The 24,084-nt window shown below is 36.9% G+C and overlaps 1 protein-coding gene across 1 annotated transcript; it reads left to right on the forward strand.

The window, feature by feature from the left end:
* Positions 1–2,340: 2,340 nt before the first annotated feature.
* Positions 2,341–16,857, forward strand: LOC135698187 (CTD small phosphatase-like protein 2). The gene is made up of 6 exons (XM_065218081.1): positions 2,341–2,490; positions 13,186–14,618; positions 14,682–15,073; positions 15,141–15,260; positions 15,324–15,426; positions 15,497–16,857. The coding sequence occupies exons 2-6, from the start codon at positions 13,191–13,193 to the stop codon at positions 15,560–15,562; spliced, it is 2,109 nt and encodes a 702-aa protein (XP_065074153.1). The 5' UTR covers positions 2,341–2,490; positions 13,186–13,190; the 3' UTR covers positions 15,563–16,857.
* Positions 16,858–24,084: the final 7,227 nt, after the last annotated feature.

The following is a 24,084-nucleotide window of genomic DNA, read 5'->3' on the forward strand; positions in this document are numbered from 1 at the left end:
CTATCCCACAAATGGTTTGGATGATACCCGAAGCTCTCTTTTATAGTTATTTTTATTAGGTAGAGCAACCCGCATAAACTCGAACCATAACATGACCTTACAGAAAATGGTTAAAATTTATTTATAATCCCTGCTAAACATTAACTGAAATGGTTATGGAACTTTACATGAAAGTTTGTGTGATAAAGTTTTAACCTTATGTATTAAGGTTCTTTGGAAGTTGTTAAGAGCCATTACCATGCAAAATAGTTGTTTTCTCGAGATATCCATACATTTTCGGAGAGAGAACTATATTAGCACAGACAAACAGACATAACACATTGAATATTTATCACTATAAAACATCGTCGCTAAAACATTACCGCCATCTGTTGAACACAGTGTGGTGGGTAGTACGCTGAACAGATGGCGGTAGGGTGTAAACGTCAAACGCAAGGGAATTAACTATGCGCGCCACAGGTGGCGGTACTACCAACTACGATACTTTTAAATTGGCCGTTAAATCACAGACAAACAGACGTAACACATTGAATATTGCTCACTGTAAAACATCGTCGCTAAAACATTACCGCCATCTGTTGAATACACTGTGGTGGGTAGTACGCTGAACAGATGGCGGTAGTGTGTAAACGTCAAACACAAGAGAATTGAATATGCGCGCCACAGGTGGCGGTACTACCAACTACGATACTTTTAAATTGACCGTTAAATGCTTGTTCGATGAACAACTTGCGACTGTTATGTCTGTTTGTCTGTGGTTAAATGCTTGTTCGATGAACAACTTGCTAGTGTTATGTCTGTTTGTCGGTGATATTAGATCCTTTTTACCGAGTTTTTTATTTATAGTTTGAGAACTTTATCTGCAATGGTTATGGTAGCCAGTAAGATCCATTAATGGTTTTGTATTATCGGTCAACTTTACGTGGAATGTATCGCGAATTGGTAAACAGTAATTTACATGGTTGCCGCGATATATCCCAAAAAACAATCGCCTATTGAACAAACGACTTCTTGACGATATTATATTACGTTCAGATTACAGAGTTATAACATGTTATAGCGCTTTCTTGATGGTGGTTTCTGTGTTGCAATTATTTGACTACCGTTATAACATGTTTTAACTCTTTAGTCTGTACAGCGTTTAATAAACAAGAATAATAAAAAAAAATTGATCGAATAAGCTCTGTTACAAGTCAAGGAAGTCGCACACTTATTCAGTTTGTTATTGAATTAAACTTCTGGTGTGGAATCAGGAAGACAGTCAACGTTTATAAAGCTTTTAAATAGTAAATAAATCAGATCAGAGCTAACAACGGAATAAAGGCGCATCAATCGCTCTCAATGAGGTTTTTTCAGCACATAATTCGACATCCCGTTTTATTCAGCACTGTACAGTGTTATACAGCATTTATTCAATATGTATGCTTATTTGTGACTCTGAATTGTTTGTTGGGATTCCAAATAATGTTGATGGATGTTACAAAACCATATATGAACCTCACCGACTACCATAACCATTACCGTTAAAGTTCCCAAATCATAAATAAAAAGGTTCCAATATAATTCCTTTATCAAAAATGAATGGATAAAACAAGAATTTGGAATGGCAATGGTTCTTAACAACCCATTAAGGTTAAGGCTAGGGTTAAGGTTCACTTAAAAAAAAAAACCCTTAATACATAAGGTTGAAATTTTATCACACAAACGTTCATGGTTCATGTAAAGTTCCCTCGAGTTCCATAACCATTTCAGATAAAGTTTAGCAGGGATTATAAACAATTTTTAACCATTTTCGGTAAGGTCGAGTAATGGTTCGCATTTATGCGGGAAAGGTCGCGTGAAATTTTGGGGAGGTTCTTCAATATAACTCCGTATCCGTAGTCTGGTTTAAACATCCCTCATAAAATTTGTATGTCATTTTGCTTTACGACATGTTCAGGGTATCATCCAAACCATTTACGGAATAGTTCGACCATTGGGGTTTTTGTTCGGGTATGGTATTTTTTGTATTAAGGGCCACCCACATTAGATCCGTTTGCGTTGCCTTGACGTAAATTTGACAGTAAGACAATAGATTTAGCTGTCTCTTTGCCGCAACGCGTCCGATCCGGATCTAATGTGGGTGGGCCTTTAGAAATAGCTCACTCCGGATTTAACAGGTTTTTCAAGCTGTACATCACAAAGCAGGACACGTTACGTTTTAAAAATATTAGGCCGCTTTCGGCACCCTGTAGCCGCCTGTCATTTATTTCTGGAAAGCCGCCTTCACATACACCAACAGCGCTTGTGAGTTTATCTGACGAGTCTTTTTCGCTTCACGGTGGTGTTTGTGTTGATGTCAAAAAGCGTAGCCATTTTAGAAAATCAAAACAGAGTGAAAATTTCGGTGCACCCGTCGGCGGTGCAGAAAAAGTGTTTTTTCGTGCGTGAATCGATTGTGAAACCGATCGGAAAATGTTTTAATCGAATGAAAATCTACCGCTGGAGCAGGTGAGTGCAAATTAAGCATAAAACAGTGTGAATTACGTGGGAATTGGCAGGTTGGCTGTCCGTGAAGCCGTCTGTAGCGAATATATATTTTTTCCCGTTCCTGCCACTATCCGAAAAGTATTGACTGCTTCACAGGTGAAAAAGGAGTCACCGATTCGTTTGAGTGTCTCTAGGTATTCCACGGTACCGATTTCGGGGGTGGATGAAATTCCCGGGAATCCCATTTAAGTTTATGTTGCACCTGTGGAAAAGTTTGGGAAGTTTTGTTTATAATTAAAGATTTTTGTTTATTGTTTGTAAGCGCCAATGCTATAAAGCGTGATGCGAAAAAATAGGTGCTTCGCTGAGAAGAGAGTGGGATGGCTGAGTAGGTAGCTGGGTAGGTGGTGCTGTTGCTGTTGTGATAAAAACACAACACCACTAACCATTTTCACTTCTAGCTTTCGCCTACGTGATTTTCCTCGTAAACTCTCTTATGTGGTTCAGTTTCGTTCCTCACAAGTGTTATTTTCCTACTTGGAAACTTTCTTGTTCGTTCAAGCGTTATGAACCTTTAATTACTCAGTAAATTTACTTCCTCCGTTAATTGGCATTTTTTTAAATTGTTTCTTTAGATTATTTCAATTATCGATTAAATTGTTTAATTCTTTTTCAGGTTAAGATGTTTTTACTTAATTAAATTTTTTTCTCGTTTATTTACTATTTGATTAATATTTATTTCATGAAGTGTTTTTTTCTATTTATTTTTTATTGAGATTTAGATTAAACTATTGAGACACATAAATGCAATGTATGAAATAAAATCAAAAGAAATTTAAAGTTTGATATAAGTTGCACATTGAGTGATGATTTACTCAGAGTTGAAAAAGCACCTCTATGTCTTATGGAAGCTTGGTTTAATTGCTTAGTTTTACAATATTTTACAACTGATGCAATTCATTATGAGTCATCATATCATTTAAATATGCATTGATAGCCATACAAAAATTGAATCAGTGAACTACCTCCAAAAAGGTTGATAAAAAGGACGTTGAAGAAATGTTATGAAACATTTTAAATCCATGGGGGACACAAATCTTATAAATATGTCACCTCGCGATGTTTTTTTCTCTTTAAATAAAGAGCTGTAAGCTTTCCGGATGTAGGTGAATAAGTTGTGCTTATGTGTCTTATGAAACTAAAATTCTCTAGGTTTATAAGTCATGACTTATGGCATTCTTAAGTTTTGTTTTGCTTCAGTATTTGACAAACGAATAAATTAATAAATGTACTAACTTACCCACCTTGCCCCACCTTATCGTACATGAAATTTGAACGTTCAGTCGTGAAAACCGTGAAGGGACTGATGTGCTATCACAAAATTTGCGAAATTAATTTTAATGGTGCGAATTGTTTTGGTAATTTTTAGGAAGTATTCTGACGAGCAGGGATGCCAACTTTCCAGTTTAAACTGCATTCTTCCAATCTTTTTTGACGCATCCAGTAAAACAGTCCAAGTTTGAAATTTTTCCAGTTTATTGAGAATTCATCCACTGGATAAAAGTTTTTTATCATTATTGAAAGCAAAACATTTTGAAGTATGATTACCATTACAGAATGATTGAGATGCTCACAATTTACACTTTTATATTGGAATTGGAATCAAGAAATGCAGAATTTAAATGCAATATTGCAATTGAATCGACACGCATTTTGCAGGTTTGGTATTAAGCATCTTTCTTCTTCTTATCTTCTTCTCTATCCCCCGAAGAACGCGTTACCCACTGAGTTGCACCCACCGCTTTTTCTCGGCGGGGTTGCAACAAGTCGGTCTGATTTTTTGCATGTGAGTATACTATAATAGTTCTAATAGTAGTATACTATAATAGTTCTCCATTGACCATATAGGTATACCTACTCACATGCAAAAAATCAGACGGTCTGGTAGAAACCCCGCCGAGAAAAAGCGGTGGGTGCAACTCAGTGGGTAACGTGTTCTTCGGGGGATAGCTGTACCATTTATCATGCCAGGGTGCGTTGGGATGGCGGCAGATGGTCGTGATGGAAATACTGACCCTAAACAAAATATATTTCAGGTAGGAAACTAATCTCGGAATGAAGCATTTTATCACAGGAAAGTATTACTTAAGACGTACAAAGACAAGATAAATTTTGCGGATCAATGTAGAAATGTAGCATAATAAGGAGATAGAGAGAAATATTACTTTTAGGCTGTTCTCGTGGGAAGAATAGGATGCGGGGGGAGGGGGAGGGGGGGTTTGTTCCGCATAGGAAGGCAACTAGACCTTAAATATGTAGAATACATCTCCCCATATTGTTTATTTGTAGTTATAGGCAATAGTGGAAGTTGCAAGGGTCAGGTCACTCCGCACACCAATCTTGGGTCATCTTTTTTGTCAGTGTCGATTGTACTGATTGTACTGGCCATAGAGCAAGCTGCGATTGTTTGTAAAATACCCATCGCGGCTACCCGGTATTTCTGACACCTTGACTGCCGGTAATCGCAAGTCAGTCCCATCTGCATTTTTATCAATTTTGAGTTAGCATCATTATTCAGTTTATCATTCTGTTTTTTGAGATGTGCTATTGAAAAAATGTGGTTTGTTCAAGAAAACTGAAAAACAATACCAAGTCAAATTGTCCCACAGCGAAAAGTAACCGCAAGTCAGTCCCATTAGAAAAAAATTTATCAGAAATGTTAGACAACACATCGCATCATGAGATTTGTCTCAATATAGCTTTTGTCCACTTCCCCTAGGGTATCTGGAACATGTCCGGATGTGGCCAATATAGTTCTTACGATACTCAATTTGACCGCCAATGGATATGGCTTTGAATTATCATGTGATTTGATGTATCGCTTGATGGATTTTAATTTAAAAGGATTTACCACTTCCCCGGGTATACCCGGAACATGTTCGGGTGTGGCCAACATGGTGCTGGTCACTCATCATGACTCTTATTGATCTTATTTTTGAATTCTCATGTGAATTGATTTATCGCATGGAGAGTTTGGCACGTTTGGCTCTGGTCTGATGAAGACCCATACTCACCGGAATATGTTCCGGCCATTGCTCTGGAACCAGCGGAACAAATCTAAAAACATTCAATAACGTTCTATGGGACCATAGTATCTTTCTACTGTTCAATACTGTGCTTAAACTAATACAGCATCGGCATGGAATTGTGACTGACTTGCGGTTATTTTCCTCATTGACGTTAAATGTAATCGCAAGTCAGTCCCACTCAGATTTTGGCCATAAAATAAAAATTTCACGATATTTTTCCAATATTTTTGGGTAAACATAGATGCATTCTATCATATTGTACGTTTATTTTTAAATTTATCCCTCCAAAATAAGTGTCAAATCAGAAAACTTGAAAAATCTTTGAACGCCGTTTTCTCATTTCCAGTTTTTTACAGATGGGACTGACTTGCGATTATGGGCAGTTGAATGATGACGCAGGAAGTGGCGGGTGTGTGAAATTTTGGTGTTTTGTGTTCATATGATAGTAAAAGTCCTGTTTTTTAGGGTTTTATAATGCCCTCAAAGGCAGACCAGATGACTATCTTTGCATGATATTGTTAGCGGCCGGAAAGAGTTGAAACCGGTGGGGAACATGGTTCGAGTTCGACTATAGAGGATGATGAATAGACTTCTGTAGTTTGTTTTGTGTGAGTTACAGCATTATTTGAATTAAAGGTATTAATGGGTCTGATTAACTGCCTCTTTCTCTTGAGCCCACTCTAGAACCTACATTTCGTATTTAGATCTATAAGTTAACTGCTGGTCTGAGTTCCTCTGGTATATTCAATTAGAGAGGATGTTCCTGAAATAGCTCGTAATTTTGTTAACAACTTCAATGACAGTTGTCCAGCAGTGCTCCCATTTTATTCAAAATAATCCAATGCCTAAGAGATTGTGCCGAAGGTGTGCCGATGTATGTGCCCATGCTGTGCCAAATTTAATTTAACTTGGGAAGTTGTTATTTCAACCAATACAAATAGTAATCAGATCTTCGATCATGTGTTTGCTAACAAGTGAATTTTAGGGAAGAAAGAAAATTCAATCAGTAATGATAGGATGAGGCTGGTCAGGAATTTGTTGATTGTTTGTAGTGGGAGTTGGATTGTTATGCAATTGACTGTATCTGGTAGGGGGATATTGTAGCTTCTCACTGGTATTAGCTTATTAGCCATCAACCGTAGAAACTATATGAATTATCGCGTATCTCTGTTGTTCATTACATACCAAACAAAAATCTAATCTTATTTTGTCGTGGAGTGTTGTAGTTTTGAGATGCTCGATGACCCTGGAGGAATCGGTTTTGCTTACTGAGCAGAAAATCATGGGTTTAATCCCAAGCTGTCCCACTACAGAATAAACCACCATCTAGAAGCCCGGCGATCATAAAGCGCCGTAATAACCAAAAGTTGAAATATTTTTCGTTATCGCATTGGAACTATTCCTCACCTCTCAATAAACCATAAACTTTAAAATGCACAAACACTAAATCCAATCTACGAAATATACCGTAACAACGCTAATGATATGAAAGCATCATTATATAATTTTCAAATTTCATTCATAGCAGAGCAGAATTCTCAATAATGAATTCTTATATAATTAAATAACTCATTCAAATTTAAAATTATTTCCAGCTAACACATTCCATACCATTTTGTAGCATCGTGGCCAACTCAATCCAAAAAACCTCCAACATCCAATCTAATCATTATCCCTTCCCATCGCGATCATGTACCCTGCATGTGACAAGTCAGCCATTCTCCCTCCTTTACTATCGGCCTTGGATTGACTTGCGCTCTTACTGCCCCACCCTGCGCTGCAAAATGAAAATGAAAATGAAATAACAGCGTAACAGAGCGAGTTTAAAAACAGATGTGGAAGGACAATAGATGCAAGTTTGGTTTAATACACAAGACAAAATGACAAGATACGTGACGACAGAAGACAATACTGGGACAAAGATCAACCTTTAAAAACGGGAATGCGCAGCTATATTATCAAAACTATTTGGAACAACACAAAAACAACAGTGACCAAATGGGCACCATAGCGTAGGAACGTCTGTATGCTGAATTAAAATAGAGGCTCATAGAAGCAAAATTTACCAATAAATGGACCCCTTGGTAAAGCTTGTAGAGTTTTAGCAAAGGTACACTCAAAAAATTCTACACGTCATCATCATGTGTCTCACACTTAATTTTGCGCTTATTGTGAAACACATCCATTTCATGTGTGAATCTTATGCTGTGAATCATGCCTGAACACTATGGATTTGAATTGTGAGACACACTTGGATTCTATGTGCCTCATATGGTGATATCAATAGCTTTGCACATCATAGTTCAATATTCTACTTTATCGACTTTATCGCTTTGCCGACTCTAAAAATGAAGAGCTTTCACATATCTTTTAATGGGTCTGATTTGGGATTCGATCATGGACTGTTGGGGTGTGCTGCTGCCGGAGTCTTCGTTCGATCCCACGATTGTTCTCATATATGAGGCGGGTTGATGGGATAAACTCACAACTCTTGTTTTCGATGTTTACCTTACTGAACAAGCAATTCACATCGCATTGAAATGCAAAACACTTTAAATCCATCTGTTTTGAACAGTAGTGTGGTTCAATGTGATATACACTTGATAGTGAAAGATTTTCAACATTTCAAAGTTTGAAACACTAGAAATTAACGTATACAACACATTGAACCAAGATGAAATACACTTAAAGAAAATGTGATTGTGAAGTGTTTAAACACTTCGATCAAACGTGTGGAATCTTTTGAGTGTATGCTGCCACTGTGATCACTGAAAAAAATATCGGGGCTTCTTATGCGTTCGTCATCTTCTATTTAATGAAATGGAAGTAACATTTTAGCTTGTTCTTATGCAGGGTGTCTACTGATTTTGCTAATTATAACTTCCTGAGTTTTCCAGGTTTTTCCAGAACTTTTAGGATAATTTTCATGTTTATAAGAAATATGAAAAATTTGTTATTTTTTGGTACTTCGTATTTTGCACCAATTTTGACTCCTGTGAAAAAATAATTGGCCAGTGATATTTTCCCACAGGCCAATAAAATGTCTAATTAAATCAGAAATCGATCCCTTAGAAGTGAAAATTTACAGTTACGTTATATCGATTGCCAATCAGTTCTTCTCAGACTCACCTACGAGTTAAATCCTGAACTTCCTTTCTTCCATGGAATACATCTCAGAATTTCTTAGGATATTATCTCTAAATTCTCTTGAACTTTAGTTCAAAACTCCCTTAGAATTTGTTGTATATTTGTTCAGAAATCCTCCGTTGTATTTCTTTGGAATGCACACTTAAGTTCTATTTAAATTCTCCATAAAATTCCACAGGTCGGCACCCTAAAGTCCCAAAGCCATGTATTTTTTCAGGGCATAATCTGTGATCTTGAGAACGTTTGAACGTCCCAGATTGATGAAAACATTTCCCTTTCTGTTTGTTCTTGTTTTTTTTTTATAAATCTAGGATCACGAACATTTGTGTAAGTCACATAATCAAAAAAATGTCAGTTGAGTGCGAGGTCGATCTAATAGGTCCAAGCTCGCTTTAAGTAAAGCAAAGGAGAAAAAATTGTCATAGCCTAAATGTCAAAGCCTCAAAATCATGCTTTTTAAATTCCTAAAATGATTAAGATTTCTCAGACTACGTAGTGTTTACGTATTTTCTTGTTTCGAATTTTCCGTAGATCTCATTAGTAATCAAATTCAAGATTTCTTAATTCAGTCTTTCACTGTTTACAATTTGGTCCGTCCGATAGTGTTCGATCTACTGACCTTACCATTTTCTCTGTTTCTTAGTAAATTCTTGAGTTTTGAAAGCAGGTCTATTATTTTTGAATATATCCTTTATAGTTGAATGGTTGAATATAAAAAAAATGCTTCCTGTAGTTTTACTGCTGAAGATTTTCCTACAAATAACTTCGAAATTTTGCACGTGGTTTTTAACGGACTATTTAAAACCGGGAAATTTGTACCGGGAAAACTGGGAATTCTATGAAAGAAAATTCACTGGCCACCCTGATGTTGGCACTGTCTCGATGTTGGCAACATGGTATTCATTTTTAGCAACACAATACTCGATATAATGTAACTTCAGAAAATATGATAATTAAGAAAGTATACGTATTTTAAAACTGGTTCGGGGCTCAACAATATGTTAAGACTGTATTTGAACTGCTTTGGGTTTTAATTTACTTATTAATAAAAAACATCAATTCTCATAATTAATTATATGATTTGAGTAGTAGCTATACTGAAGATCCGAGAGATGTCGCCCCTTCAGTGGTAGAAAAATCATTTTTGCAGTATGGAGAATATCAGAAAATCCACGATTTGTGACTAAACATGCTTTCACAGAAGGAAACAAATAAACGAGTGTTTACCTTATCACCATAGTAATGTACTCGTACAATTTTTGTGCACCTAAAACTGCCCATAAAGACGATAATGAATAAAAACTGAAAATTTTCATGCATTTTCAAATGGTTTCCTACCATTCCCATACATTCGAAGTGACTGGCCCTCTGGATGTGGATGATGTCAAAAACAACAAAACATGATTAATTCTAGACAGAGCTGGAATTAAGTATAGTCGCTATATTCATAGTCTGGCGGATATAATTTCGATCTATCAAAAAGTGGAACCAATTCAATATATTTTAGGCAAACAATTGAAAGGGTACTATCAACATTTATTAACAAACGTAAATTATTCTTTCCCCGTCAATACAACGCAAATTACCGGCATCATCGGATAAGGGAAACTTTCCACAACCCAAGGATGGTATAAGTTTGCGTAGGCGAGCCTTGAGTCACGAGAAAATGGTTTCCGACGTTTTATTCGCAATAGCTGATGTGCTCTTTTCTGTTGTTAGTCGGGATTTGCTCGATTGGTTCCACTATTTGACAGTTCAATTGGTTCCCGAGATTCTATCCGCCAGACTATGAATATAGCGACTATAGAATTAAGGCGTAACAGCTTTTGTAAACAATGACTTCTCTCGACGATTTCTAGGAATTCAAGGTACGCCCACGCAAACCAACATAATCATTAGATAGGGGAGGCCTTCCCCTATCGGATGGTGATCTTAATTTGCGTGGACGAGCTTTGACTTTTTAGAAATCTTCCAGCTCTATCTAGAATTGATGAGAATTTTTTATCATTGAATCATATTTACGAAGAATAGTTTAATGGACCTGCTAGGTGAACAAAATTGGCATTTGTGTTATGACGGCAATTACACAGACAAACAGACACACATTGAATATTTTCAATATAAAACATCGTTGCTAAAACAATACCGCCATCTGTTGCGTATACTGATTTTGTAACAAAGGCACACAAACACTTAAATATAGTCATTTCCCGATCTTGTCAGACTGAGTCGAATGATGTATGTTACTCGTCCTCGGATCGAAAGTCGGTTTTCCAAGCGGTTTATGAAAAATAATTTGCAAGATAGGGAAAAAAATATGACTCCGGATAATCGAGCCATTTTCTCCGGATAATCGAGCCCCGGATAATCGAGCCTCCGGATAATCGAGTCCGGCCTGTACCGCCATCTGTTGCGTATACTGTGGTGGGTAGTACACTGAACAGATGGCGGTAGGTCGTAAACGTCAAACGCAAGTGAATTGACTATGCGCGCCACAGGTGTCGGTACTACCATCTAAAAACATTTAAATTGACCGTTAAATGCGTGTTCGATGAACAATGTGCGAGTGCCATGTCTGTTTGTCTGTGGTAAGTGTATATAATTTGAATTAAACTGTACATGAAGGTAGGTATTAACCACTTGTGTATAGAAAAAATACCAATTTAGACAAAAATGGAATACCCTGGGCATTGGCATAACCCTGAGGATTGCTTAACTGCAACCAGCTCCCAGGGCTTGTCTGTATCTTTACATTTTGAAAGATGTACACTAGTAATGCCAGTTGGTATGTAGCGGACGAAAAGTTTGTTGGATTTTAACTACTAGCCAGAATGAAATATTTGTGTCGTTTTGAATTAAGAGTTTAACCGAAGACTAGTGGTCGGTTTAACTATGACTTGATTCTCTGATTTGAGATGCAAAAAAAAAACTAATTTCCTTTATTTGGCCCAAAACTTTTGGAATGCGACATCACACACCTACCTTTGAATTTGGCTTGATCGAGTGGCGATTTTCTTTTTTTCTTTCTTTTCTGTAGATCAAGACGATGTAGTTTTGAAGAAGACAACGATATTAGCTATCTGCACGCTGGATCAACATATAGGCATGATAGAGGGAACATCATTTTATTTTCTTAAAAACAGAACCATCATAACAGATTATCAGGAATGCCCTATTAGTATTAGGATCCCAGAGAAGAAAAAAAAAGTTGGAAGACCATGGAAAACGAACGCAAGGCAGGATGTAGAAAGAAGCGGTCGATCGACGAATTATTGGCAAGAGGTGGCTAATAACAAAAGCATGTTTAAAACAGCCACGACAGGATTTTTCACTGAAATGGTGAAATCGGAATATGAAGACTCGGAAGATACTATCAGCGATTCAAGTAGCGATGATCAACTGAACATCTTGGATTTCAGAGGTTTCCCTGGCGATGAGGATGATGCAGCATCATAATAATATACCATTACGCTATTACCAAACTCTGTTATGGTAAAATCAACTAACAATCTCCCTTACTTTTCACCAATCCCGATCATTATTAACAGGTAAATATTAATGTTATTCAATTACTATATATTATATTATCATTACTGTGTATGGGGTGTGTACAGAGTGTAAAGGAGCCGTTCTAGGGGTTGTTTGGGGCATGTGGTTCATTTTAGACATTATAGTTTGACGTGATCACCATGTTCCACTCACGTTCTGCAATGTGGCCGTGAGGCTTGAGATTTGGCCTTCATAAGACCCGCTTCTGTCAAAATCAAAATCAAGTGAATGGGCACCACACGGTATAGCAATCAGTGCTGAGATTTGTCATTGTCATTGACAGACTTTCACGCGATATTGACAAAATTGTTCGTCACATAGTCACTGACAGACTTGATCCTCAAAAAAACCTTCGTCAAAATCTCATTCATTTTTTCGTCAATGACAAAGATTCACCTGGTAGCAAAAAGTGTAATTTAGTACATTCTGTTTCACATTATTGTTATCCAAGTAGCTCAGGACGTAGATACTTGTTCACTGAAATGGTTCCATGTAATTGTTTTGCTCAAGTCATTTCATATCGTTACAAATTTAGCTTATAAACAAATCTGCACATGTTCGTCACTGACACCATTGTCATTGACAATTGACATGGTTTGCCTTGACTATGACTGTTTGCTCAAATGAGTGACCAAAGCAGAATTGTCAATATCACCGTGTACTGTCGAGATTTTGCAGCACTGATAGCAATCATTGAATAAATATTAATTTCCCATGAAATTTAAGAACCCGGAAAACTTAAATTTTCAAGAATCCCGGGAAATCTCATTTCACGGGAAATCATATCATATCACTGTTGAGCCAAAGGAATATTTAAAAAAAAAGTATGACTTCCCCCATGTGCTCCGTGCCTTTCACAGCCCACTTGCAATTGTCGTTCCGAAACACTTTTCTTATGGACACTTTTTTCTATCATCCCCGCTTTGCTTAGGAACCATGTGGTTACGGAGCGAAACCAGAGACCGAAGGCTGCGTTCGAGCAGTTCTCGAATAACAGTGAAAAATAAAAGGCATGCTAAGTCCCAACAGAAAGTAAAACGCAGTCACACGGATGTAATAATCACGCGGCGGAGTACCCACCTGCAACTATCGGAAGGTGGAAGCCGTGGCCGTACGGTCATAAGCGCCATTGGGGCCATCACACGTACTTCTACGCGGTCCGGCAATAGAGTTAGTCCGAAGCGTACGCTAAAGGCTGGTCGAAGGATCAGCAAGCCTGCGACCTTAAGCGGTGATCATGGTGCAATCTCAGAGGATTGCAAGGAAAACTGCTGGCAGGATAGCAATGATCTCACCCTATTCGATTCCTCCGTCAGTCTTAAGAATCAATATGAAAGCACTACTATATACTCGAAGAAGGGCGACGAAATCGGATCGCCCGACGATTGTATCAATCAGTTCGGAGTGATCAGCTATGATTCAAGCAAATCAACAACGGCGACAATTATCTCGACTGGTGGAGTTAGCAATTCTCAATCGGTTGAACCACTTAAGTCAAAGTGCATCACCGAGTGCGACAGTACAACTGAAATAGGTTGCGATGTAAGTTATCCATCAACATCGGGGTCTTGCAACAGGCGTCTCAAAAGTCCACTTGAGAATGTATCGCTTTCCGTACAACAAGACATTGTGGTTCCGGAGGTGGATTCAACAACTGACACTATTCCAGATACCACCAATGAACTGACAACGGCTGCCTCCAAAATCATCTCTTCGTTTCCATCGTCAGCATCTTCGTTGTCTTCGTCGTCGTCGTCTTCATCATCATCATCGTCATCTTCCTCGTTGTCCTCCACTTTCCAGCCGACTGGTTACAGCAGTTGTTCGTCCGTGTCTGGTGCTGATGACCAGCCGGCTTCCAGCAGTTATTCGCCCAACGCAACCGCTACGGATTTGATCTCGATGTTCGACGACGAACACTATAGAAACTCGGCAGAACTTTGTCAATACACAGATTTTCTGCCGTATAATACTTTATTTACGCAAGCTCTGCTTAGTTGTGGCGACGTTTCGAGCCTCAATCTCAACTGCAACCAAGTGCTTTCAGAGAACATTACAACCGGTATGAATGAAACAGGGTTCCTTTCGTCAATCAACCCGACGGCTATCGAAAATTTGAAAGCGTTGACTAATTTCCAAACCGTGAATGCTTCTGATGAAGCAGGACCAAGTTCGAGTGGCGCCTATCTTACAGAAATCGGTGTGCGTGTCAACGAATTGACCACCTCAATTGGTCACGGGGATGGTCATCCGGAGAATGCATCGTTGATCCATAATATTGAATGCAATGAAACGATTCCAATGTGCGGCGATGAATGCGAAAATGGAATGCAGTTGGAATCTGACGAATGCATGGAGATCGAGGTATGTCCAATTGTCTGCTATTTGTTACTCATATTTTAAGTATTTCCTTACGTGTGTGTTTAGGAATCCAACGATGGTCAGCATGAGCATGTCACCTGGGAAACGTTCGATCCGTACGTGTTCATCAAACATCTACCGCCGTTGACGTGCGAGATGCGTTCCAAATGTCCTGCGCTGCCACTGAAGACACGCTCCAGTCCGGAGTTCAGTCTTGTGCTTGATCTCGACGAAACGCTGGTGCACTGCAGCTTACAGGAGCTGTCGGACGCTAGCTTCAAATTTCCGGTGCTATTTCAGGATTGCAAATATACGGTGTTTGTTCGTACGCGGCCATTCTTCCGCGAGTTTCTCGAGAAGGTTTCGCAACTGTTTGAAGTTATCTTGTTTACTGCCTCCAAGCGGGTATATGCCGATAAGCTGCTGAATTTGTTAGATCCTGAGCGGCGGCTTATAAAGTAAATTCTACACGCTCATATTTCTTGCTGCAGCGTAAATTAAACTCTTCTCTTTGACTTGTTTCAGATATCGTTTATTTCGTGAGCATTGTGTACTAGTCAATGGCAACTATATCAAAGATTTGACCATTCTAGGGCGGGATCTGTCCAAGACGATCATCATTGACAACTCCCCGCAGGCATTTGGGTACGTTGCTGTTAAGAAACGTTTAAACGTTTTCATAACCAAACTATCTATCTTACTTTTCAGGTATCAACTGGAGAATGGTATCCCCATAGAAAGTTGGTTCATGGATCAGAATGATTCGGAGCTGATGAAGATATTACCCTTTTTGGAACGACTTCATGAAATGGTAGGTATTTTGTTAAACTACAAACTGTTTGTCACCTTAGACTATCTACTAACACAATTACATTTTACAGAGGGAAGACGTGCGACCCCACATCCGTGAAAAATACCGTCTGTTCTCTTACTTACCACCGGACTAAGTTTGCTAGAGGATAAACGGATAGCTTAAGCGAATGTGTATCTCCCTGGGCAAGTCGTTTGTACTGTTCTCCTACACTACAATGTGTAGCACTAAATTGAAATCTTAACCTAAGCGAAGCAACTAGATAAAGAAAATGAATTACCTAAACATACACATTTAGACAAGGGTACACCAAACTACATGGATAAGTAACGAAACAAATTTCGATGAACACACACACAAACACACACACCCACGTAGAATACATTTCTAGAAATTTAAGCGTCTGGATGTTGAAAAATCAGAAATCACAAGTAAAACAAATAACCGTACAGTACAGAAGTAATTTTAAGGTTGATTAACAAAAGATCGAGCAAATTAGAATTTTTCCTGACCCATTTGTAAAAGTTACTGTTTTTCACCTAGTTTACAGTGGGTTTAAAATCCTTGAAAACATTAAGCATTAACAAATGTAAGTTGACTAATGGAACAAAGCAAACGTTAGCGTAGAATGCAATATGATAAAAAGTAATCTATACAAAACAAAATATTTAATTAGAGTCGTAGCGATTAGATTTGCAAAAAAAGATAAAGCATGAAATAAGCAAAAAGAAGCAACATTTTACACTGAATTCTTGAACGATTAAGTTGTGAGCATATATCATTGTTTATATTGTCTTATACAAAGCGAACATTATTGTTATAAATAATTTGATATTATTTTTATTTATTGATTACTTGCGTGTATCATTGCTGTATGATATGATTATTTTAAGATGATCAAATTATATATTGTTGTATTGTGTACAGAAAAAAATAACATGAATTGAATCTTGGATCAAAACTTACAACAGAACACTTCAAAGCTCGTTCTTATTACCGTGATGATAAAAAAGAATGTCCATATTCTTTTGTTTCTTCGAGTTCCTTCCAATCTGAAAAAGAGCTTATCGCTTCCTAGTTTCAACTGTTGTTCCAATAAGTTCCACTCTTTTGATGGTCTGCTGTTAATAGTAAAACATGGTCATTTAATGTAGCACCTAATATGACAATCGCACATGGAGTCCGTTGACCCAATGGTGTTTCATCAACTAAACTGGTTTGTGACCATGATGTTTGTTTCGAAGCGGAGTCAATGTGACAAATCAGTAACCTATTGTCTTGGAAACAAGGACCATTATTTTTCAAAAATGTTGGTAACAAGCCTCAAAGGCCTATTTCTTTGAGATGAATACGAAACCAAATTATTCCCCAATTGCTTGGAACAGTTTTAACAGGAAGTCTAAAATGGTAATAAAATGAAAATTTCACTAATAGACTGGGATCTCTATACACTGTTTCATTTTATATCACATTCATAGCAAAAAATAGGAACGATTTCAAATGGCTCCTATCTCCTTTCGTCGATCAAATAAGTAATTGATAAACAGGCATGCAGTACTGCCCGCATAAATGCGAACCATTGCTTGACCTTACCAAAAATGGTTAAAAATTGTTTATAATCCCTCACTCATAAAATTCGACTCATTTTTATTGGTGAATTTCCATGTTAAATTCCACATTATTTTCATGTGTCCACACATAAACAAAATCCCTCAGAAGTACACATTAAATGTATGAGTCAAATGAATAGTATTTTTGAATTTTATGTGTGCACATAAGAACTATGTGTCCGACACATATATATCATTTGTTTATCACATTGCAAAAATTCATGTGTGGGACACATAAAAATAATCATTGAATTTTGCTTCGTGCTGTTAAACTCTAACTGAGATGGTTACGGTCATGACCACCCTAATATAAAATACCATACTTGAACGATAACCCAAATGATAGAACTATTCAAAAAATTATTTGGATGATACCCCGAACACGTCGTTAAGCAAAATAACCATAACAATTTTATTAGGGCAGTACTGATAAAAATTATAGTTGAAGATGCTAATTTCAAATAACAGACTAAAGTGGTAATTTTTATACGATAGATGAGAAGGAGATGAAAGTATAGAATTGATAGTTCCGTTTAGAGTACGGCCGACCGGTGAACACTCATGTTTATTTCAGTTACCGTGGGGATTTGCCCCGGTCCCTTTCAAATTGTATCATTATTTATGTACGGTCCTTATATTTGAAGTGACGTTTCACATTCATCTAGTGATGGCCGATTTTCATTCGAATAATCGATTAATCGATTAACGAACCAAAAAGTAAAATATTTATAATCGGTTATATCATGCCGACATAAGCATTAACTTCTCCAGAGGATCATCACCCATCATTTCAAACATGTGCTGCACTCTCATTGGTGGAAAATGATAGCACAGCGAACAAAATATAATCGATAAGTTGTTAATCGAGTAATAAAAGTATGGGACATCTCTGATTTTGGTATGATTGTTTTGATAAAAAAAAAGAGCGCATAATTTCATCTTTACCGAGGGAGCAGTAAATCCACAAAATCACCTTGCATACGGGGGGTATTCATGAAAGGGACCATGAAAGAGGACACCCCGCAAAAAAAATTACAGTGAAATTTTCAGTGGAAACAATGCGCTAACATTAATATTTATTGTCGACAATAAAAATTATTGTTATAATGTTGTACCCTTCCGAAAACGACAAAACTGTTACCTAGCTGTACAATGAATGTATATAATAAATTGTTGTTACAATGATTTTTATCGTATTTTTCATTTATTTTATTGTTAACATGATTCGATCATGAACAATAATGAACAACTCGACAGTGAGCATGCATAAGGGCCTATACGCGATGATCGATTCTCTTCGTCGATTTTCTCTTTTGTTAATAACTCGCTAGATTTGACGTTTCTCTGTGCGTTTGCTGTTGCTTTTGATAGCCAATACAACCTGTTACTACTCTGCATTGAACAAATTCTAGAAAATTGTTTCGCTTAGCTGTAGCAATGCAATGAGAAAATCGATGAAGAGAATCGATCATCGCGTATTCGCCCTTATGCATGCTCACTGTCGAACTCTATTACAATAAAAATTGTTGTTACATTAAATATTGATGTGTTTTCATTGTGGGTTACTTCACGAACAATAAAAATAAATCTGATTGAAGCATGCAGACTATGAGAGGGTCAGCAACACTGCCGATGAAATTAAGATAGGCGCTGCTCGAATGGCTCTGGTTTGACAGTTCATTTGGCTCAAAACGAACCAGTCCGCGTCCGCTCATCTTTTATCCTAGACCCTCTCTAAAGCTGGGGTTAAGATGGTTCAATTCAGAGTTCAACTCACTTGAACTGCTAAATGAACGTCCAGAAATCTGATCGATATCGGACTTGCTCTATTCGTTGCCAAGTCAGTTGAAGGCATACGACCAGATCGGTTTGAGTTGAGTTCAACTCACCTGCCTCATCTAAATCCCGCTTAATGCAGACCTTTTCCGTGCAGTCAATAATCATACATTAATAATAAAACACACAACTCACAATCCCTCTCCAAAGGGGGAGTTTGGTAAAGGTACTCTCTATATGCAATTTTCACACTGCCGTACTCTAAATTCTATACTTTCATCTCCTCATCTATCGTATAAAAATTACCACTTTAGTATGTTATTTGAAATAAGCCTTTAAATTATATTTATATTTCTTTTTAAATTCTCACTAGGAACTCCCTCACAATTCCCTTCTAATTCTTCTAAGAGTTCTTCAGGATCGTAGAATTAGTTTGGGATTCTTGTCAGAGTTCCGTTGAATTTTTCTTCGAGTTCTTCTCAGAATCTTAAATTTTCAAAATTCTATAAAAATTTCTTCAAATTATTAGAACCCTGATTTTTTTTTCCAATCGAACAAAATGTTCTATGGACTGTATTTTTCCAAATCTGGAATCTCGAAAAAAATTCTAAATTAGGTAGGTATCTAGAAACATTTTCAAAATCCCACATTTTGAGTATTTTTATCAGATTCATATTGGTGGATAAAAATCCAATCCTGTTTTTTCTTCTTATGATAAATTTTCAGAAGTCACAAAATTCTAAAAAAATGGCATATTCTTGGACTATATAAACATATGTGAAAGCCTTAGAAGCTTAGAAATTAAAATTGTTCTTAAGATTACATTTGTATTTAAGATTTAAATTCGTACAGATCATGACACTTCACAAAAAAATTTGCGCCGAGCTCAAGATTTTTAAAACAATTTCTTAATTTTATTTCTCCCTCTAAAATCCGGTATAATGGCCCATTCAGCCCGGAAGCGTTCGGCTATGCCACCTTAAAAAATACATATTGCTAGTACCTTGTAAATTCTAGTGTTTTTACAATCTTAAGAGGACTCGAGTCTAAAAAAAAATTATTCAAATTGATTCTGAGTACCTCGAAAATATCGTGATATTGAAATAATTATTTTTTACTAAATATTAAAAACCGGGAATATTTTGAGATTTGAACCGGGAAAACCCGGAAAAAACGGGAATTTTAAGATAAAAATTACTGGCCACCCTGAACATATTCATTAGTTACTTTTCTCAAATTCGTGAAGTTTTTCCAGGACCAACCTGGAAAAACATGAGGCAAATTTACTCATCGCTTAACTTCCGTCACTTCATGTGATTTATGAGTAAACTAAACTCAATTTTGGGTCGTTATCATTCGTCATGTGGGAATCATTGATGAAAAATACTATGATTGGTGTTTACATTGTTTACATTGAACATGTTTAGTGTTCAAGATGGCGACGAATGAAAAACACGTGCACGAGCAGATTTGGTGCGGATGTAATACAAATCCTGACTTGCCAATACGTAAACTTGCAAAAAAAAAAAAAAAATGAATTTACCTAAATCCTCTGTTCACTGTGTGCTCAAATAATTTTCGGAACGTTTGACGGTCGAGAGGAAACCGAGAAGTGATGAAAACATTGGACGTGCTGATCCTGTCATGTACCGAAAGGTGAAGAGGACATTGAAGGAAAGCCCGAATCTCTACACTCAGAAATTTTTTCACTTAGATGTTACATGACAACATATATCAGTGCCAACATTTCAAAGGGGCGTAATTGCTTTTGTAAACAATGGCTTTAGCCGTCGATTTCACCCAAATAAAAGCGCACTAATGAAAATTAATTACATCAACAGGAAGAGAAATGTTTCCTCTACCAGCTAGCATTGTTAATTTGGAAGAGTGAGCATTTATTTGCGAGAAATCAACGGCTAAAGCCATTGTTTACAAATGCAATTACGCCCCTTTGAAATGTTGGCACTGATATAGATTTTTTCCATCTAGTTTTACGTTGTTCATATGTAGATCGGTTCTAAAGTTTTAATTTCAATCCACATAAAACTGTAATAGGTAGTATAGGCCTTTGAGTAAATAAAGCAACATAGATTTTATAGTTCTTTCTAAGTGAATTTTATTAAACTTTCACTTAAATTTTAGTAAATTTCTTCGTAGCATCCAAACTGTTGTCAGGCGTTAGGCAACCCCTCCCCCCCCCCTAAGCTGTCTACGTAGTTTATGACAGCCACTAAATATATATAAGAAACCATCTGCATTAAGCTATGCAGATGGTTTCTTATATATATTTAGGGGCTGTCATAAACTACGTAGACAGCTTAGGGGGGGGGGGGTTGGCAATTATTCACGGCCCATACTAATTTTAATAATTTTGTATGGACAATTGTCTACGCATGACGAGGGGGGTAATGAATTAAAAAAAACTGTCTATGTAGTTAATGAACAGCTACTTACACGTTTAAGCTATTTTATACACATACAAAAAACTTACAATCCAATGCAATGCAACTGCCAGCCGCCCCCAGCCAGCTGCACTTCCTCTGCCAACCTTTCGGGCGAGGGGGGTGACACATCAAAATCTCAATTGTAGATGCCCAAAAAATCTCACACTAGCGAATCAATCTTGGAAAAATCATCTTTCATTTCTCGCATCTACGTGCATCGTGCTTCATCTTTTTGCAGGAAATCTTCAAAATCAACACAAATATTTGTTTTATCTACTCAGTTAGTCACAGCAAAACACGTTCTTTTCTGCATCGTAGATAGAGTCGTCCCCCTCGCTTTCGGGTGAGATGGCAAGAAAATCAAACTCGTCGATTCCTCGTTCTACAAATATATATGATTAGTAAATGCTGTATGATGACAAAAATAAAACAACTTACTATTCAGAAAATTAAACAAATCCAATTGAATTTGCAAATCTAGCAACCGGTCGTCAGCAATGCACCGTTCAGACGCCATATTAGGTTTTGTTTATGCTATCAGAAATTTTCACACTATAAATTCATGTTGGATCTAAGTGAAATTATCTTACATGAAATTCACTTGAAATTTATATATATTTCATCTAAGTTTCAATCAAGATTGCAAAGACTCATTTCAGCTAAAATAATGTTTTTCGGAATAATAAAACCAAAAGATGGCATGTTTTACTTGTAACTTACAAGAAGAGGTTACAAAGTATGCGTTGGAGACATAAAACCTGTAAATTTTGCTTTCTATGAGTCACAATCAGCGATTTGCTGATCGCTGAGTGAGTGAGTGAGTGAGTGAGTGAGTGAGTGAGTTTGTGAAAAATCGCTTTTTGTGACTCTCATGAAGTGAAATAAACAGGTTTAATATGTCAAACACATTCTTTGCAACCTCTTCTTGTATCCTACCAATTCAAAATATGATCATGGCATCTAATTATTTCATAATTTAGAAAAACATTGTTTTAGCTGAAATGAGTCTTTGCAACCTTGGTTTCAATGCTTACCACATTGCTTTTAGTATGATTTTTAATGTATTTATTACCGTCATGTACTTTGAAGATAATTTATAATATCTGAAGGTTACGTGTTTTTTCCCAGTGAAATTTATGTGACAAAAATTTTTGAGTGTATGTTCGAACAAGCAGTTCCAAATCGCAACAACAAGCAGAATTTGACAGCAAAATCACGGGCTGGACTTTTGTACTGCAAATATTTGACGAAGTTTTCATGCGTTGTTTTGGATGATGAAACTTGTGTCTTGGAGGATTTCATGCAGCTTCCTTGGCTGGCTTTCTATTCCAATATGGCCAAAATGCTACAGCTGAGTATTTCAGGACATCGGAACTTCTGAAAAAAAATACTTTATTGTCAAGTAATTTGCCCGTTTGGCCGAAAGAGTAAATCTTTCGTCACTACAGGCACAATCAAAAAGGAGATTTACCAGAAAGAGTGCCTGCAGAAGCGATTGCCACGCTTGATCAAAAATAACAACTCTCAATAATAACTCTTTGCTCTGGCCCAATTTTACATCATGCCATTATGCTAAAACTGTGATGGAGTGGTACGAAGCAAATCAAGTGAATATTGTACCAAAAACCGCAAATCCGCCAAATTGTCCAGATTTACATCCAATCGAGAGATATTGGGCTCTGATGAAGCGGAAGCTTTCTGGAAAGAAACAAGGCATCAAAGATATCAAACACATCCAAACAAATTTGGACAAAGACGGCCACCACGGTATCTGAGGAGTCTGTACAAACCCTAATGGATAGAGTTAAGCGCAAAATTCGAAAATGTTATACCGACTATGAAGTATGTTTTGAATTCGTGAATTTTAAAATCATATCCCATGAATCTGAAATAAACAACTACAATTGAAATATAATGCGACATTTGTGTTTTACTTATGTTTTGATGTGTCCGGATTATTGTGGATACAGACCTTACATACAAATAGGTTTGCGTCTACTCACTTGCTATAAAAAAAAGTTTTTCGTAATTATGAAATAATAGTTGTTAGAAGTAAGTACAAGAAGAGGTTGTAAGTTACAATAAGAGCTTGTAAAATATGTGCTTGACTCATAAGCCCTGTCAATTTCGTTTCCAGAGTGCCACAATCAGCAATTTGATTATTCGTGAGTGTATGCCCAGAGTGAGCACTCATGAATTGTAAAATCGCTGATTGTGACGCTCAAACACGTACTTTATAACATCTTCTTGTAACTTACACGTACTAATCATAATTATAACGTCTAATGATTTCATAATTAACATAAAAAACTCATTTTTTATAGCCTACATGCAAATTATAGTGCAGTGGGGTTGTAAAGTTGTCCCACCCTAATGTACCCACTTAAGGACAATCTTCCATAAATTTATCGATTTCGTTTGAGTTTCCAGTGAGATTTATTTCCATTTTTCTAATAGCAGAACGAGCATACTGGCTCATTCCATGTAGTGGTAAACTGTTGCTCCAAATAACACAATCAATTTTGGTTGTTTTCCTGTTCAGGATTGACTAAAGTTACACAGACAACACATTATCTGTTTGTCACTGCTTGTTCAAGATCCTGTTTTTGTGCTCTAAACGTGTGTTTCCTTTATTTTAGACTTAATTTGTAGTTTGGAATATTGTATTTGTTGTGTAGCACTTAGAAATTAACATCAATTTTTGAACTGAAACATGCATGTCAAAGATTTCACCCTTACGTTAAAAGTTCTTCACGTTGCTGTTATCCACTAATCGATTTACCTACTAACATTGCAAAAAGATGACCCGTCTCAAGCTGCGGTTTGTT

The sequence above is a fragment of the Ochlerotatus camptorhynchus genome, unplaced genomic scaffold (genome assembly GCF_037179485.1).
Source record: "Ochlerotatus camptorhynchus isolate MF236.1 unplaced genomic scaffold, CSIRO-AGI_Acam_v1.1 ptg000083l, whole genome shotgun sequence".
Taxonomy (NCBI): Eukaryota; Metazoa; Arthropoda; class Insecta; order Diptera; family Culicidae; genus Ochlerotatus; species Ochlerotatus camptorhynchus.

Excerpts from the sequence above, each read along its gene's own strand:
- LOC135698187 (XM_065218081.1), top strand. The coding sequence starts at position 13,191 with ATGTGGTTACGGAGCGAAACCAGAGACCGAAGGCTGCGTTCGAGCAGT. Across the intron at positions 14,619-14,681 it reads ACGAATGCATGGAGATCGAG|GAATCCAACGATGGTCAGCA; the intron begins GTATGTCCAATT and ends GTGTGTGTTTAG. Across the intron at positions 15,074-15,140 it reads CCTGAGCGGCGGCTTATAAA|ATATCGTTTATTTCGTGAGC; the intron begins GTAAATTCTACA and ends GACTTGTTTCAG.